Source organism: Pleurodeles waltl, chromosome 11 (assembly GCF_031143425.1).
Source record: "Pleurodeles waltl isolate 20211129_DDA chromosome 11, aPleWal1.hap1.20221129, whole genome shotgun sequence".
In the NCBI taxonomy this organism is placed as follows: Eukaryota; Metazoa; Chordata; class Amphibia; order Caudata; family Salamandridae; genus Pleurodeles; species Pleurodeles waltl.
Window position 1 is genome coordinate 417550422 of NC_090450.1, and position 19203 is coordinate 417569624.

Genomic DNA, 19203 nt, shown 5'->3' on the forward strand with positions numbered 1-19203 from the left:
AAACAGTATATTAGTATCTCCTGTTCACTCTCACCCTGGCCCTCCTGAGAAGGGAGGTACTAATCTGTTCAGGTGTTCTCTATAAACAATGTCTGTCAGTGAACCAACAATGAACAATCTGACAGCTTTTAACATTACAATGACGGACCTAGCACCCTATAACGTCTGCCAAGCAATCATAAGACTATATTGAGTTTGGCGGACAGGGTACTCTGGCAAAAGGTGGTGGATAGCCTGTCCTACGTATTGCCAAATACTATAATGCACTGGTAAAGCAGATCGGATATCTGACACATTTGACAGAGGATCCTGTTCACCAAACTCTAAATAAAGGTCTTAGTTGTTTGGTCTTAAGTCAACTCAGTAAATTATGGTTCCTTTCTACAAGAAGAAGGGACTCCTCGACTTAGCAAGGGGCAGTATTGCACTGCTGGCAAGGTGGGCAGTCTTTTTCAGGCAGGGGCTGAGGTTAGCAAGAACTGGTAAGAGAAACTTGTCTCTATTTCTCCCCAGACATTTTTTTTAAATAAAATGTACCTACTAGAAGAGTCCGAGAGAAACTGCTATGGTAGTTATGTACAGTAGTGACACAAACCAACTACCAAAGATCATGCACAGGTATGCCATGCAAGACCTTTTGCAAGGCAGGCATATTAAAATGTCTGCATCAACACATAAAGTCTTTTACCCTACAAAGAACAGCTCAAGTACATACATTCATACCGATTGAACAATCTAAATGCAACCATGCTCATATGTAAATAAGAGTGCACAGGCACAGAGACACGGTACAAGATAGAAAAGGATACCGCACGCACTCCTCTATCAATCAGTGTTGCTTTGATATTGGGGCATAGTGAGAATTCATGCATCAGCACTTCTCACAAACACCATAAAAGACCCCAGCACTGCACAATTTTTAAGATGATTCAACTCCACAGCATATTCTTTCTAAAGTGGCTGAAGTCACCTTTACAGTCAGGTTAGAAATGGTCAACACAAAAGATGTTGGATGGAATGCTGAGCACTGTCAAACACTCATCCCCAGTCACCGATTTGGGTTAAATCCATCGTTTTTTGCTTACCATCCCACCCCAGTTTTGGACCCTGCTATATGCAAATCAGCCTTGATACTACTCCCTGTGGGAACAATCCAGCTCGAACTGCCAGGCCAGTTGCTGCAGATTGTCAAATGCTCAGCCCCCAGTCACCGATCTGGGTTAAATCCATCGTTTCTTTTGCTCTGCATGCCATCCCAGTTTTGGACCCAGTCATAGGAAAACTGACTGGGTGTGAATGTTTGACATTGTTCATCATTCCGTCCCACCATCTGTTCTTTTTGATTTTGTCGCCCAAAGTAGGAAGCGAATACTCAGACGTGGGTCCCGTGCTCGTTATGCCACCAGATTCAAGCTAGTCTGGCTGATGAGGGGTAATACTCTGACACCAGTCCCAGGATGCTTGTTTTTCAGTCCAGGGAGGGCCTGGCCTGACAGTTCGGGCTTGACTGTTCGCATGGGGAGCAGGGTCAAGACTCATTTGCATATGGCTGGGTCCAAACTGGAATGGTGGGGCAAAATAAAACTGATGGATTTAGGCACAAATCTGTGACTGGGGGTGAATGTTTGACATTGTTAAGCATTCCGTCCATTATCTATTCTTTTTGCATTTGCCATCCTATCCCTGACAAAAGGCATAGTACCTCACACACAGAAGCATGCCATGGTTAAAGTCTCTTAAAAAAATCCAATCTGGACCACCTTTGCTCAGGCAACTACATACCAATCTCACTCCTGCCCAGTCTGACCAAAGGTGTAGAAAATCATATTAATCAGCACCTCTCTGATTTTTGTTTTAGAAATAAACCTTGTACTACAGCCTACCGAGATGGACATTCGCCCGAAACATAGCACAGAAACTGGCCTCTTGGTGGTGGTAGAGAAAGCAAAAATGCTGATGTATCATAATGGTACAGCACCCATCATATTTCTTGACCTCAGCAAAGCATTTGACACAGTGAACCTTGATATCCTCCTTAATAGAACCAACAGTGCAGGCTTTGGGGGACCAGTACTAAAATGGCTCATATCCTTCCAGGACAGGACTTTCCAAGTCTTTGAATTATTGCGTTCCTCAGACACATTTCCATTGCAGAGTAGAGTACCACAGGGCTTACGCGAGTCTGATTCTCTTTCACATGTATGCGTATTTTATCTGACATTATCTTGCCATTTGACTTATCATTGGTATTGTATGGCGATGACACCCAACTGGTGTTGTCTTTGACCCAGGGATGGGATCCCCTGCCACCCACATTAGGATCTTGCCTAGAGAGAGTAGCAAGCTGGGTGGCAAATTCCTGCCTCAAACTTAATGGAGAAAAAAAGAAGCTCATGTTACTAGGCAACAATTTAAATCCCTATCTGAAGCTAGGCTGGCCACATTGCTAGGGCATGGCCTCCACCCACAAGGAGGTTATTAAGAGGCTGAGGGTATGGCTGGACGAATCATTAGGCATGGAAGTCCAAGCCACCTAACTCTCCTCCTGCTGCTACGGCATCCTTAGAATGCTTCACAAAATATTACATCTATTCCCCCTCCTCTCTAGGAGGCTTTTGGTCCAAGCATTAATTCTCTCCCACTTGGACTACGGGGACTTGTTATATTTAGGTGAAACAAAAGCTGTGCTCAAAAACCTGCAAGCAGTGAAGAACGCATCAGCCCAAGCCCTCCTTAATGTCCTCAAACCCAATTGTGTCTGACGGGCTCTAGCCACCCTCCACTGTCTACCTGTTGAGCAGAGGGTCAAATTCAAAGCCTCACATATTGCTCATAGGGTACTCCATCTGAAAGACCCACCGATTCTCAGACCACTGGTCCCCCCCACCCCCCTGTACTAAATAGAGCTCTCCGGTCCTTCAATGCTCATTAGGCAGCGAGAAGTTGTGGGCGGTCTTTCAGCTACAATGTAGCTAAACTATGAAACTCCCTCCCCTTCTATCTGAGACTCACCAACAATAAAATCAGGTTCCTTAAACTATTAAATTCATGGCTACTTGACAACTGATCTTCCCCTGAACACAGTGGATGGTTACTGTGTTACGTTGCCAGTGCTAGGATGCCCACGGGTAACTATGCACTCTATAAATGCATTTAGAATAGAACAGATTCATAAAGTGTCTAAAATTATTTGGATGAAATGTGTTACAGGTAAACAAAAGCACACAATTGTGCTTGTTAAACATGCAATGATTACAGTGTCCGTGAAAATATACTGGCAAATGTGCTCTGCGCCCTATATGCAGCATATATTGGTGTTTGAAAGAGTATGCTTCTGAGAAGTATTTAAAATTCCTTATTCCACAGTGAGAGTTTTTTTTAGATTTAACGTTAACTCTTTTTAAATGCACTTTAGGTCGTAGATGGGAAATGGTCAATTTCAGTGATTAAACTTAGACTGGTCACTAACTGATGAGAAGAATGCCACAATAGTATAAAACTGAGGTGGAGTAAGACCTACAACATGCCCATCTTAGAGTTTCTTGCATTGATTGTGTAACCTTGTTTGACTTGTCCGTATGCAACCATTTACTTTTTAATGAAATACTATTGCATTAATGTGTTTGTTTTGTAGCCTAGTGCCTGACAAACTAATGAACAAATAAAATGTAGAATAGATCATCGTTTCAAAATACCAAAAAGGCCTGCAAATGCACAAGGTGAAATCAAATGGAATCATGGTGCACTTTAAAGGACTACACTGCACCAGAAGCCATCTTTGTCTCACCTTATTTGTTTTCCAGACACTGGGGTCCTATCATATGCTGTACTGTAATACATTTTGCTTAAAAATCGGTTTCTTCTTTAAAATAGTTTGCAAGCTATTTATAAAAACCCTGAAAACAACTTTTCACTAAAAGACGAGCATCTTTTATAATCTTGTCTGCCAAAGAGTGTGAACATTTACCTCTACTAAAAGTAAAACTCCAGGTATTCTGGGTATTTGTGAGTGGAAGGAGGGATAATCCTGGGCTCATCAAGCTGGATAAGGCGTGAGACATAAGTGACCTATTAAAGACCTATTATAGGGACTGACTCAAATATCAAGTGACATTACAACACATCTCTCGTTTTCTAGTAGGACTGTCGACATACACAGTAAGTTCTGAAAGATTCTTTTCTTCTTTCTCATGTCTTCCAGTACTGTCTGCCTCACACAGGGTAATTCAATGTCCCATCTCTTCTGGTAAGTCATGTTAAACAATTCATCTCCCCTCATTAACACCAATTTAGATGCAAAGTTCTCCATTTTCAGAGAAGAACAGATTGTCAATTTCATGCCAGTTCACAAAAAAGCACAAAATAAATATGGTTCATGTTTTTAAATACTATTTCACTGCTGTACATATTACCTTTGCTTGCCACTGGAACTCTCAAACATGGAAGATGGACAATCTCACATTCCACACCGGACAGAGCAGTTTTTTCTTAAACAGGAATTGTGTTGTAGGTTAAAGACTTCTTAGTTTACTGAGGTTGGCAAGGAAAGCAACGGAGGCTGCTCAATGCTTCCTCAATATTTCTGACCACTTCCGATTTCTAAGGCTCTTATATTTTACAATTTTATGACAAAATTATTGATCTGCAGCACATGTAGAGAATACATCCAGATAAAATAAAACCTAAAGTTACAAAATCCCGTGGGTGGACTTCAGAACACACTGTGCGAGCCAGAAGAGATGGAGCAGAACAGCGGCTCAATTGAGGGAGGGAAACGATGAACAGGAGTTAGACACTAACGTTCAAGTTAACACAAGAAAGAACCTTCATTGACCGATAAACACATAACTGAGTTAATTCTTACTCTTCCTACAAAAGGGTAAAACTGTGATGGCTAAATCTAGTCGGCCACAACACCAAGACAGAATGACTCTGTCTCACCATAATTACTTGAAAGAGAGGAACCGTACCAAGTGATGTCCCGGCTATTCTACAGTTCCAGTGACTTTGCATCCATCTGAAATGATTTACTGTTCTTTAAACACCTGTTTTACGACAGCCTGCTTTCCTGATTTCTAACAATGAGTGACCCCTTCATCATTTACTTATTATTTTCTTGCGACGAGATGTGGAGTTTTACAGTTATAATTGCTGTACAAAATATGCTTTCATTGAAAAAAAATCAGAATTAACTTTCCACTTGTGTAAAATATATATGCAGCACCTGTGTAGACACACCAGTTTCCACATTACAATATGCAGACTCACTGGTTAAGCAGAACCACTTATGTCCTTGAAACTTAATTAAGAGAACTCGGTGAATAATGGAAACGTGTGCTTAAGAGCACATGGGGTGTAACAAAATTCCTGCGAAGTTCTTGAAACAGTTGTGACCAGTTACAAACTCATTATGAAAGCCTCATAGCTGTTGGGCGAACACCAGCTAAGATAACCAACAGAAGCTGAGTCCACATGTTGCATTTGGCTGCTTGAGGCACTTATTCCCTCATTAAGCAGAAGTTATTTGCAGTGGCCATTCAGGTAAACGATCCGGTGCATGAATTTGGACCACTTCATATGTTCAAGAGATCTTTCCTGGTAAATGGTTAGACAAGATGTCAACTCGCCAAGGGTGGACTATATGGGTGTCTCTCATCACAGAAATCCATCACTGCATTGGTATACTACTGCATGTTGTACGGGAGTCACTGCAGAGTTTGAGGGGAGGACCTGATGAGGCAAGAGGTAAAAACAGATGCTATGCCTCGCTGACAGGAGGATTCCGGTTCAGATCCTTGACACCGTGTAAAATTCTTTTCATGTGACCTACTTTCGTCACACCCAGGTCCTAAAATGAAACAGAAAAACAATTATATGGTGAAAAAGATTAACATGCTACTTACCTTTAGTAATGTTCTTTCTGATGGATGATGCAGTTCCTACACATCCAGAACTTAGGCCTTTTTCCGAGGCGCAAGAATGGAATGCACACATTTTTTCCAGCAAGTTCAAGTCACCAGTGCCAGGTGAGGCTGAACAGAGTTGACTGTGAAGCCACAAACTCCCTCAGAGGGGATGCTAAAAGAGTATAAAAGGAAGTTCAAGAGTTTGTTTATTCAGTTCTGCTTGTTTAATCTTCATCCCCCCTACAGTCTAGTGGTGTAGCAGAGGGAGCCAAGGTACAAGTTATTTACCTTCGGTAACAAAATATCTGGTAGACATATTATAGTTGCAGATTCCTTACCTTAGAATTTCCCCCAGGCATCAGACTGGATACGGAGATTTTTTCTTCGAGCAATACCCTTGCGTGCCAGTAGGTGGCATCAGTCGACTCAGCAGGCGTCGTTGGCGTTGTAGTCGCCGTGATGACGCCAGGAGTAGTACACAGACGCCACCTCAACGCAGTGATGTCAGTTTTTTTTAACGACTTTCCACGCCAAAGCGCAGAGCCGCTAAGAACACTGAGATTGGTGCACCAGAGCTAAGGACCTGAAGTGGGAATCTCTGTCCCTAGAAATCAGTTCGCAAGCGGGGAGGATGGGTGGGTCGGGAAGGAATCTTCAACTAGAATATGTCTCCACCATATATTTCGTTACCACAGATAAGTAACTTGTACATCTGATAAAAACTTCTAGTTGCAGATTCCTTACCTTAGAATAGATACCTAAGCAATGCCATCCTCAGTGGTGGGTGTCAAACCAAGATCATAGTAGAAAGTCCTGCAAGACCGAACGACCAAAGTAGCCGTCCCAACGGACCTGACTGTCCAGGCAGTAGTGTTTAGCAAACGTGTGCAGGGACGCCCACATAGCTGCCTGGCAGATATCCAGGCCAGGAACTACGCATGCTAACGCAGTGGAAGCAGCAGTCGCTCTGGTGGAATGAGCACTAAAGCCCTCAGGGGATTGCTTCTTGGCCAAAGTGTAGCACATCTTGATGCAAAGAAGTACCCATCGAGAGATGGTACGTTTTTGCACTGCCTTCCATTTCTTCGCACCCACATACATAGAGTTGATCGTCCACCCGAAAATCTTTAGTACGATTAAGATAGAAGGCCAACGCTATTTTTGGGTCCAGACGGTGGAGTCTCCCCTCCTCATGGGAAGGATGTGGGGGTGAGTAAAACGTAGGCAGGGTGATGGACTGACCTACATGAAAAGGCATAAACACCTTTGGAAGGAAGGAATCCTAAGTGCGCAACACCACTTTGTCATGGTGCACAAACAAGTATGGAGGTTTGGACGGGCCTGAAGCTCACTCACCCTGCCAGCAGAAGTGATGGCAACAAGAAAATCAGTTTTGAAGGTGAGGAGCCGTAAGGGACAATTGTGCATCGGCTCAAAGGGAGTACACATTAAATAAGTAAGGACAAGACTGAGGTCCCACTGAGGCATGATAAATGGAGTAGGAGGAAATAAACGGGTGAGACCTTTTAGGAATCTACTCACAATAGGAGATTTAAAGAGTGAGGGCTGATCAGGTAATCTAAGAAAGGCCAAAATGGCAGATGAATACCCTTTAAGGGTGCCCAAAGCAGAGCCCTTCTGGGCCAAAGAAAGAATGAACAGAAGAACCTCAGATAGAGGGGCAGAGAGAGGATTAACAGATTTGTTGGTGCACCATGCCACAAATGTATGCCAACGACAGGTGTATACCGTTTCGGTGGAGGAACGCCTGGCTGCCAAGATAACATCACAGACTTCGGGTGGAAGATCAAAAGTCATCAACTGGCGCCTCTTAATCTCCACGCATGAAGGCGGAGTTTGGACCGGTTCGGGTGGATAACCGTCCCCTGCTGCTGCGACAGAAGATCCTCCCAAAGAGGCAGTCTGAGTGGAAGATTGATGGCCGTACTCAATAAGCTCTGGATACCATGCTCTCCGTGCCCAGTCCGGAGCCACCACGATGAGTTGGGCCTGGTCGTTCCTGATCCTCTTGAGAACTCTGGACAGAAGTGGTATAGGCATAAAGGAGGCCGGAGTTCCACTCGAGACGCAAAGCGTCTCTGAGTGAATGTCAGCTGTATCCAACAAGCGATACAGCTAACATTGCGCGTTCACTGCGGAGGCGAACAGATCTAACCAAGGCTCTCCCCACTGCCGAAAGAGACCTTGCACAACTCGTAATCGGCTGTGCATCGACAGCTGAGTTTGTCCACTCTGGCGTTGAGAGAACCCGCCAGATGTTGAACCACCAGGGTAATGCCCTGATGTTCCAGCCATGTCCAGAGACGTAGTGTTTCCTGACAAAGGGTCCAGGACCCTAATCCACCGTTTGATGCAGTACTACATGGCAGTAGTATTGTCCGTGAACATCTGCACTACCTTCCCTTCGAGCGAGGGAAGAAATGCGTTTAACGCAAGCCTGATCGCACAGAGCTCCAGAAGATTGAAATAGAGCCCAGGCTCTGCTGGAGACCAGAGGCCTCTGATCTCCGCCTCTCCCAAGTGGCCGCCCAACCCACAAGCGACCCATCTGTCACTATAGATAGATCTGGCTTGGGAAAGGAGAGGGATCTGTTGTGGACCCAATGCAGATTGGAAAGCCACCACTTCAGGTCTTTCGTAGTCCCCTCCAAGATCTGGACCATGTCGGAGAGATTCCCCTGACGCTGTGCCCACTGAAACTTCGAGTCCCACTGCATGGCCCGCATACGCCATCTGGCCTGTGTCACTAGCAGGATGCAGGAGGCCATGAGGCCCAGCAGCCTCAGAGTCATTCTCACCGAAACCCGAGACAGAGGCGGAAAGATCAGAAGTATAGCCTGAATATCTTGGATTTGCTTTTCGGGAGAACATCTGAGAGGGAGTCAGGTGTGACTTCCGCACGTTTATAGTGAACCCCAGAGTGTGGAGGAGGCTTGCCGTAGTCTGAAGGTGGGAGACGACTTTCAGGAGTGAGTCCACCTTCAACAGCCAGTCGTCGAGGTAGGGGAAGACTGAGACCCCTAACCTGCGCAGATGAGCTGCAACCACCGCCATCCCTTTCGTGAACACACAAGGGGCGCTGGTAAGGCCGAAAGGGAGCACGGTAAACTGAACCCCTTGGGCCCAAAGGCGCAGTATCGGGGTCCGTCCGCCCAAAGATAAGGTGGATGGCCTCATAGAATTTCTTACACAGGGCGGGGGTCACTCTGGCTCCCAGAAACTCAGGGAAGGATGGAGCAGACCCAGAAGCAGGCTTCGAGGACAGAGGCCTTGAGCGTTGACACTCCTCCCGCATCGCATCAGCCCAGCAACTAGGCGAAGTCGAAGTGCAATGAGACCGCTTCAACTACTACTTTTTCTTACCTGTACCCGAAAATTTTGAGGAAGACGAGTGGTGGTGGCTCTGCTAACGGTCTCCATACTTTCCTCTAGAGCGAGACTGGGAAACTGGTCAAAAAAAAGACCAGGGTAGCTCTCTCCGGATCAGCGGGTGGCGCAGAAAGAAAACAACTGACATCACTGCGTCAAAGCGCAGTCTACATACTACTCCAGACGTCATCACAGCGACTACGACGCCAACGGCGCCTGTGGAGTCGACCGACGCCTACTACCAACGAGCAAGGGTATTGCTCGAAGAAAAATCTCCGGATCCAGTCTGACGCTTGGGGGAAATTCTAAGGTAAGGCAACTAGAAGTCTCTATCAGATAGAAATAAACACAGAAAAGAATCATATTAAAACCGTGAGAGTGCAGGCAGGAGGAAAATAAAGAATCTGCAGGAGCAGAATCTTTCATCAAAATGAAGAATATCGAAGGTTAAATAAAACATTAATCTTCGGAAAAATTATCCCTAAAGGGAGAGATCTAACAATATGCACACCGGAAGCTACAGCAGAAAGGACTATAGTACTACCTTGTCAAATTGATCATCCTCCCTTTTGCCCACATTTAATCAATAGGGTTCAGTAAATAAATTTAGAGGGGCATGGTACTGTACTGAGAAATCTTTTGAATTAGGACACTGCAGCAAAGACCATTCATTCAACACCCTCAGTAGAGTAAATCCAAAGCCCTTCTGGAAGGGATTTGACAACCAGCTCATAAAAATGTCACACTGTCAAAAAATGCATTTAGTCATTGTTTATTCCCTGGCACTTTTCTTTCAAAACCTATGACAAAGGATGTCTCTTTTGAATGTACTGGTAAGTGCCCTACTTGCACATAGCCTATGTAACACCTCCTTGTACTTGGAAAGCGCAAGTCGAGGAATAAAAGCAGGCAATTGAATTACTGGGACCACATGAAAAGAGATCTACCACTTCAGTAAAAATGTTAGCTCCATGGAATTCATGTGTTCCTTGTGTGGGAATTTGGTTGAGCAATACAGGTTACATTTTCTGTTTGTACTTCTTGCAAAGATATCGATCTCTGGTTTCCCAAGTTCAGGAATATCTGGTTCGCCATTTTCTGTAGGAGAGTTTACATTTCTGATTGGTGCACAACAACCTACCGAGGAGGTCTGCTGTTGTGCTCTCCTTCCTCCACTGAATCTGCTGCTGACAGACTAAACTACTTGTATTTGGTTTAAGTCCACACCTGCTCACATTAGTTGTGCACAATGCCCTTTTTGTTTCAGTAAAAACATACCTTAGATTTAGTCTGTTAGCAATCTATTTTCCTTTTAGCTGAGTGAGAAAGCCAGATATATATGGCTAATTTGAACATCCTCTCATCTGAAAAATGTATGTAACAAATCCATTCTTATAGTGACCATAGAATGTTGAACATCAGGTCTCCCAATTAGGCCCACTACACCTCAAAAGATGAATGTATTATCTGCCAAATGCGTCATGGAGGTATGAAAGAATAACCTTTTAAGAGACTGGAAGGAACTGACCTCTACTGAATGCAATGTGCTAGCATTAAGCCACATTAAGTGCCCCAACTGACCATGGCACTAAGGGCCAGATGTAGCAAAGGGTTTTTCCCATTCTGTGTCAATGGGAAAATGTGTTTGTACATATGGCCCTAATTCACTTGCTGATGCAGAGACAACTGCAGTAGCCACATTTACAGTTGTGCCTGTGGCACTAGGAATACACATGATGTAAACGGTTCAAGAAAGTCAGGAAAGATGTTGCTGGGGCACTCTTGTGAGTTTTTAATCCAAATAACCGAATGCTGATCAACCAAAGGCAATCGGAATTTCCCCCTTGAAAAGGTCAAAATGAATCCTGCATCCCTTTCTCAGACCCCCTTTTGGCTTCATAAGAACACAAGGATCACATGGTCAGGTATCCAGTGATTTACCGAGCCATAAGACACAGATGGAGCCTACATCTGTTAGACACGATCTGGATGGCTTGAAGCACAAAGATCTATGAGACAATCTAGTTAAAAACAAGAGAAAAATTATACAAGAAAAAAATCAGACAGAGGATACTTAGCAGCTCCGGAGTCTGCGTCTATCGGAGCACAGAATGAAATAGTTACTGACTTGTAGGAATTATTTTTAAGTTTGAACACTTTTCAGGATTCATATGCTGTGCCTTATTCTGCTAGCTAGTAGTTGGGTTCAGGAAGTCCTCCCTTCCAAAGTCTACCCCTTCCCCATGAAGTCAGATGCACATCAAAGCCCCTGTACATAGTTGCCATCTTCAGATTCTGTTTTTTGCCTTTGATGAGCTTCTTATCCCTATTTGAGAAAACGCATACCTCTTCTAAGGAAGGGATTGAGGGGCATTCCTGAATTCCTCTCTCATGAAACCAGGACAATGTGATCAGTGGTATATGAGAGGCCATAAAGCACATTTGTTTTACTGTCAGAGACTGTCACTTCTAGTAGAAGCAAGCTTGCTCGGTTAGTGTACTGATTGTCTTTTGTATTGGAATGGCCCTCCACTTTTTGGTGTTGAAAGTTCCGCTTAGGAAAACCCACAAACCTAGACTTACTTCCTGTGTTTGTTCTTAATTAACATATAACATAATGTGTATTTGTAAAGCGCACGTATATCCTGAGGGAATCAAGGCGCTGAATAACAGATGTTTATTTTTACCCAATTCAATGGTACTCATTTTATCAACCTCAGAAGTTTGAAAGGCTGAGTTGACCCGCCGGAGTTGGAACGTATGACCATGAGGTCGAACACAGGCCCCTACAGTGGACACATTAGTCCACTAATCCACCAGACTCAACATTAAACTTTGCAAGCCATATTAAACTTGGTCTTGGTTGCTATGTAATCCTCTTTTTTTTTAGTATAGGTATTACTTCCTGCAGTGTGGTCATTTTGAACTTGTGGGTGTTCATGTATTTGTTGAGCAGTTTAAGATCTATGATTAGCCTCAGTTTTTGGTCTTATTTTGGGACCAGAAAATATAATGAGTATGTTTCCTTGATGAATTCTACATGACAGGCTTCCTCTGTGGCCTGCTTTTGTAGCAGTTCCTCTACTTATTGCTGTAGGAGTTCTCTTCCTTTCTAAAACCTTTTCCTTAGTTTTAGTGGTCTATGCTCCAATTCAATGCAGTATCCATATTGTTTTAAATGTACTACCTTTTGTCCATATTGTTTTAAATTTAGTACTTTTTGTCAAGGTGATTTTCATCCACTTTTGTAGAAAACCTGTTATTTTGCAGTCTACTGGTGTAAGTTGTTGGGGTTCTCCTTGTACACAGTCAACTGGAGGCCAGTCTTGAGCTTCAGGGGGTCGGATTCCTGCCTCATGCACTCTCTCAAAATGATGTGCTCCCTGGGACAGGGCATGTTGTGTTATTTGTATTTGTGTTCCGTGAGCATGGAAAGATTTCCTCTGTTTCTCGCACATCTGATAGAGACTTCTAGTTGTAGATTCCTTACCTTAGAATTTCCCCCCAGGTGTCAGACTGGAACCAGAGATTTTTCTTTGAGCAATACCCTTGCATGTCGGTAGGTGGCATCGGTCGACTCCGCGGGTGTCGTAGTCAGCGCGATGTCATCGGGAGTAGTACATAGACACCGCCTCGGCGAAGTGACGTCAGTTCTTTTCTTTCCGCGCCACGCGCTGATCCGGAGAGAGCTACCCTTGGTAAATTTTTGACCGACTTCGACTCTTTTGTCGACAATTTTGTGAGGTTTTTGGTGCGTCGAGGGATGTCCCCGAAGACCGGCTTCAATCTATGTGAGGCCTGTCACTGCATGATGCTGATGACGGATCTGCATTGAGTCTCTTTGTGGTGCCTGGAGCGCGACCATGACCCGAAGTCTTCCACCAAGTGCCAGGCCATGCACCCGAAAGCCTTGAGGGAGCGGTCACTCAAGCTTATGGAGGCCCGGTGCTCAACTCCGCATAGGTCCCAGTCTCGCTCAAGAGGAAGGTGTCAAGACCAGTCGTGGAGCTACCAACACAAGTCTTCTTCGAAGTCTTTGGACCAATGTAAGAAGTCGAAGAAATCCTGTCATCCTTCGACTTCACCCCGTTGCTTGGCTGATGCAACGTGGGAGGAGTGTAGACGCTCGAGGACTCCGTCTTCAGAACCTGCTTTTGGGTCTGCTCCACGCCTCCCTGAGTTTCCGCGGCGACCCCTGCCTAATTAAAGGAATTTTATGAGGCCATGCACCTCATTTTTGGGCAGTCCAACCCCACTACGGCACCTTCGGGTCCAAGGGGTTCGGTTGGCGGGCCTTCAGGTTCCGCACTGGCGGCTCTAGCCACCGAAGTCTCCTCCGGATGTGCACAGGCACCGGTCGTACCATTGAGACCTTCCCCGGGGCCGGTTCGATTGTTGATGCTCCCGACGTCGGTGGTGCCCACAACCAACCTAATCCTGATCCCCGGCGACTCGGAATCTGACCGTCGTCGGCCGATGCCACTCCTTCTTCGATGAGGCCTATTCACCCCAGATTGAATTCTGACCCTTATTCTTATGGGTTCATATTCGGGGAAGGATTGGAGGGGTTCCTGTCCTTTATGAATACCAGGATGACCCTAACTTAGACTGGGCAGAGGAGTTGGGTGAGGCCAGTGGTCTGGATACCTCTCCAGAACCTGGCAAGCTGTCCCCTCTTACCGTGGATACGGCAGAGTGAGCAACTTTATCCATGGTGGTCAGTAGGACGGCTGTGGTCCTCGGCCTTGAGCTGCCTACTGTTCAGGTCAGGTCCAATCTCTTGACGAAGGTGCTTCAATCAGGGGCTTCCACATCTGAGCCTCTTCTTCCATTCAATGAAGCCCTCACTGATGTTCTTTTGGGTACTTGGTCCAGACCCAACACAGGGGCTCCTGTTAACAGGACTATTGCATGCCGCCATCGGCCCGCCCCGAACAACCCTAAATTCCTGTCTCCACACCCTATGCCTGAGAGCCTTGTCACAGAGGCATCCTCATCCTCAGGTGCATTCCCTTCCACACCTCTAGATATGGAATCAAAAAGGCTGGAACAATTTGGGAAGAAGATGTTTTCTTCCTCGAGTCTTGCGCTGCGGTCAGTGAACACTGCATGCCTTTTGGGTTATTATACTCTCTCTCTGAGGGTTACGGTTGCACAAGTTCTGCCGCAGATAGCGGAGGAGACCCATGCTATTGTCTCCCAAGCTGTCACCGATGGGAGAGACGCGGCAAAGTTCACTATCAGATGTGGGCTGGACACGACCGACTCTCTAGATAGATCGGTTGCAACAACAGTGGCCTTGAGGCACCACGCCTGATTCCGTACATCTGGTTTCTCAGGGGATGTGCAACAGACTCTTATGGACATGCCCTTTGATGGTTACCGTCTCTTTGAAGACAAGGAGGACTCAGCGCTGGAGAAGTTCAAGGACTCCCGGGGTACAGCTCTGGTCTTCGGCCTTCCCACTGCCCCTCATTCTCAATAGTCCGCCTTCGCCCCTTTCATGTCCACGGAAGGGGCTTCCTGTTTGCGTCCCTTTCATAGCCACCGTGCCACCCATGCTGTTCAGCCGCTGTGTGGCCAGGGATGCGGAATCCCACGTGGATGTGAGACAGGGACCCACAGGTCTGCCCAATCCATCCCTGCCCCTGCTGCAGCCTCCAAACCCTCCTAGTCCGTCCCCTCACTCTGGTCCAATTGGCTGCAGGATTCGACAATCACCTGCCCCCTGGGAATCCATCACTACAGACAGGTGGGTTTTGAAGATCGTTTGAAGGGGCTACTCCCTCCCCTTCGAATCTGTCCCACCAGCCATACCACCATCATTCAGCCGTTTACCAGAGGATCATTTGGCACTTCTCTGCCAGGAAGTCGCCACTCTCTTGGCCAAGGGAGCCATAGAGAGGGTCCCTGCGCCAGAAGTAGATTGTGGTTGTTATTGCCACTACTTTCTGGTGCCCAAAAAAAAGACAAGGGCTTACGTCTTATCCTAGACCTTCATGACCTCAATCTCTTCCTCAAGAAGGAGTCATTCAAAATGCTTACCCTGCCTTGGACCGAGAAGACTGGATGGTAGAGTTGGAGTTGCAGGACGCTTATTGACATATTCCCATCCTGCCTGCCTACAGTCGTTACCTACGGTTCATGGTAGCACTTTCAATTTACCGTGCTCCCCTTTGGCCTTACCAGCGCCCCTCGGGTGTTCACGAAAGTGATGGCGGTGGTTGCAGCTCATCTGTGCAGGTTGGGGGTTTCAGTCTTCCCCTACCTTGACCATTGGCTATTGAAGGCGGATTCACCCCAGTAAGTCGTCTCCCATCTTTAGACTACGTGAACCTCCTGAACACGTTGGCGTTCACTATGAACGTTACCATCATGTGGTTCTACAACAAACATGGCAGAGGAGGGTCCTGGACCTTTTGTCAAGAGGCACTACACCTTTGGACATGGCTGACGCATCAGGACATCACCCTGGTGGTTCAATATTTGGCCGGTTCTCCGAATACCAGAGCAGACTAACTCAGCCGTTGATGCATCACAAATGGTGGCGCAAGGTCTCTTTCAGCAGTGGGGAGTGCCTTGGTTAGAACTGTTTCCCTCTGCAGAGAACGCACAATGTCAGCTCTTTTGCACATTGGAGTTTCCAAGGCAGCACTCGCTCGGAGATGCTTTTCGTCTCAAGTGGAACTCCGGCCTCCTTTACGACTTTACCACTTGTAGGAAGTTGGCTCTCTATACACTATTTCAAAGTAAGAAATAGTGTGCACAGAGTCCAAGGGTTCCCCTTAGAGGTAAGATAGTGGCAAAATTAGATCATTCTAATGCTCTGTTTTGTGGTAGTGTGGTCGAGCAGTAGGCTTTTCAGAGGGTAGTGTTAAGCATTTGCTGTACACACACAGGCAAAAATTGAGGAACACATACTCAAAGACTTACTCCAGGCCAATAGGTTTTTATATAGAAAAATATATATATTTTAGTTTATTTTAAGAACCACAGGTTCAAGATTTGAAGTAAATACATAAAATGCACGGTACTCCACACAGGTAAGTTAGGAACTTTGAATAAAAGCAATATCACCTACAGTCTTTGTTAAAATTGAAACAAGCTATTTTAGAAGTGGACACTGCAGAAATCAACAGTTCCTGGGGGAGGTAAGTAAAGGTTAGATTGTGAGGTAAGTAAGACACTTACAAGTCAACCCCAAAGTTACCACACCAGCAGCTCAGGGTCGGTCAGGTGCAGAGGTCAAAGAGGTGCCCAAAACACATAGGCGCCTATGGAGATCAGGGGTGCTCTAGTTCTAGTCTTCCAGCAGGTAAGTACCTGTGTCCTCGGGGGGCATACCAGGTTTTTTTTTGTAGAGCATTGGGGGTGGACACAAGTAGGCACACAAAACACACCCTCAGCGGCACAGGGGCAGCCGGGTGCAGTGTGCAAAGCAGGCGTCGGGTTTCAGATAGGAATTAATGGCGGGACCCAGGGGTCACTCTAACGGAGCAGGCAGGCACAGGGGGGGGCTTCTCGGGACAGCCACCACCTGGGCTAGGCAGAGGGTCGCCTGGGGGTCACTTCTGCGCTGAGGTTCAGTTCCTTCAGGTCCTGGGGGCTGCGGATGCAGTGCTGGTTCCAGGCGTCCGGTCCCTTGTTACAGGCAGTCGCGGTTAGGGGTAGCCTCTGGTTTCTCTCTGCAGGCGTCACTGTGGGGGTTCAGGGGGGGTTGTCTCAGGCTACTTATGGGCTCGCAGTCGCCGGGGAGTCCTTCCTGTGGTGTTTGTTCTCTGGATCTCGAGCTGGGGGCGTCGGGTGCAGAGTGTGAAGTCTCATGCTTCCGGGGGGAAACATGAAGTCTTTGAAAGTTGCTTCTTTGTTGCAAAGACGTTGCTGTTGTTGAGCAGAGCTGCTGCTCAGTGGAGTTTCTTGGTCCTTCAGTCCAGGGCAGTCCTCTGAGGCTACAGAGGTCGCTGGTCCTTGTCGGATGCGTTGCTGGTTGCAGGTTTTCGAAGTCGGAGACAAGCTGGTAGGGCTGGGGCCAAAGCAGTTGTCATCTTCCGTCTTCTCTGCAGGCTTGTAGGTCAGCAGTCATTCTTGTTTCCTCAGGTTGCAGGAATCTGGTTTCCTAGGTTCTGGGGTGCCCCTAAATACTGAATTTAGGGGGTGTGTTTAGGTCTGGGAGGGCAGTAGCCAATGGCTACTGTCCTGGAGGGTGGCTACACCCTCTTTGTGCCTCCTCCCTGAGGGGAGGGGGCACATCCCTAATCCTATTGGGGGAATCCTCCAGAACTAAGATGGAGGAGTTTCTAAAGGCAGGGGTCACCTCAGCGCAGGGCACCTTAGGGGCTGTCCTGACTGGTGGGTGACTCCTCCTTGTTTTTCTCATTATCTCCTCCAGCTTTGCCGCCAACAGTGGGGGCAGTGGCCGGAGGGGCGGGCATTTCCACTAGCTGGGATGCCTTCTGGTGCTGTAACAAAAGGGGTGAGCCTTTGAGGCTCACCGCCAGGTGTTACATTTCCTGCAGGGGGAGGTGAGAAGCACCTCGACCCAGTACAGGCTTTGTTCCTGGCCACAGAGTAACAAAGGCACTCTCCCCATGTGGCCAGCAACACGTCTGGTGCGTGACAGGCTAGCAGAAACTGGTCAGCCTACACTAGAAGTCGGTTTGGTATTCAGGGGGCGTCTCTAAGATGCCCTCTGGGTGTGTGTTACAATAAATTGCACACTGGCATCAGTGCATTTATTGTGCTGAGAAGTTTGATACCAAACTTCCCAGATTCCAGTGTAGCCATTATGGAACTGTGGAGTTCGTGTATGACAAACCCCCAGACCATATACTCTTATGGCTACCCTGCACTTACAATGTCTAAGGTTTTGCTTAGACACTGTAGGGGCATAGTACTCTTGCACATATGCCCTCACCTGTGGTATAGTGCACCCTGCCTTAGGGCTGTAAGGCCTGCTAGAGGGGTGACTTACCTATGCCACAGGCAGTGTGAGGTTGGCATGGCACTCTGAGGGGAGTGCCATGTCGACTTAGTCCTTTTCTCCCCACCAGCACACACAAGCTGTGAGGCAGTGTGCATGTGCTGAGTGAGGGATCCCCAGGGTGGCATAAGACATGCTGCAGCTCTTGGAGACCTTCCCTGGCATCAGGGCCCTTGGTTCCAGGGGTACCAGTTACAAGGGACTTATTTGAGTGCCAGGGCTGTGCCAATTGTGGAAGCAAAGGTACAGTTTAGGGAAAGAACACTGGTGCTGGGGCCTGGTTAGCAGGGTCCCAGCAGACTTTCAATCAAAACTTAGCATCAGCAAAGGCAAAACTTTAGGGGGTAACCATGCCAAGGAGGCATTTCCTTACAAGAGTCCTCTGATCTCTGCCCCTCCCATATGGCTCCTCCAACCCAGAAGTGACGCATCTGTCACTATAGAGAGATCTGGTTGGAGAAGGGAGAGGGATCTGCCGTTGACCCAATTTGGATTCGAAAGCCACCACTGCAGGTCTTTCGCAGTCCCCTCCGAGATCTGGACTATGTCGGAGAGATTTCCCTGATGCTGCGCCCACTGGAACTTCAGGTCCCACTGCAGAGCCCGCATATGCCATCTGGCATGTGTTACTAGCAGGATGCAGGAGGCCATGAGGCCCAAGAGCCTCACAGTCAGTCTCACCGAAACCCAAGACTGAGGCAGAAAGATCAGAATCATAGCCTGAATGTCTTGGACTCGCTTGTCAGGAGGATAAGTCCGAAACTGCACTGTATCCAGAACAGCTCCAATGAAAGGGAGCGTCGGAGAGGGAGTCAGGTGTGACTTCGGCACGTTTATAGTGAACCCCAGCTTGTTCGCCGTAGTCTGAAGGTGGGAGACGACTGTCTGGGGCAAGGTGCCTTCAACAGCCAGTCGTCAAGGTAGGGG

At 46.9% G+C, this 19203-nt stretch overlaps 1 protein-coding gene across 4 annotated transcripts in view; it reads right to left on the reverse strand.

Moving 5' to 3' along the window:
• Positions 1–4368: 4368 nt before the first annotated feature.
• Positions 4369–19203, reverse strand: part of DGKD (diacylglycerol kinase delta) — a 1336482-nt gene continuing 1321647 nt past the window's right edge. Inside the window, exon 29 of one of the 4 annotated variants that reach the window (XM_069213762.1) lies at positions 4369–5848. In XM_069213762.1, coding sequence (XP_069069863.1) covers positions 5759–5848 — 90 coding nt within the window. In that variant the 3' untranslated portion in view covers positions 4369–5758. The remainder of the gene's footprint in view (positions 5849–19203) is intronic. The other 3 variants (XM_069213763.1, XM_069213760.1, XM_069213761.1) reach the window with 3 other exon arrangements.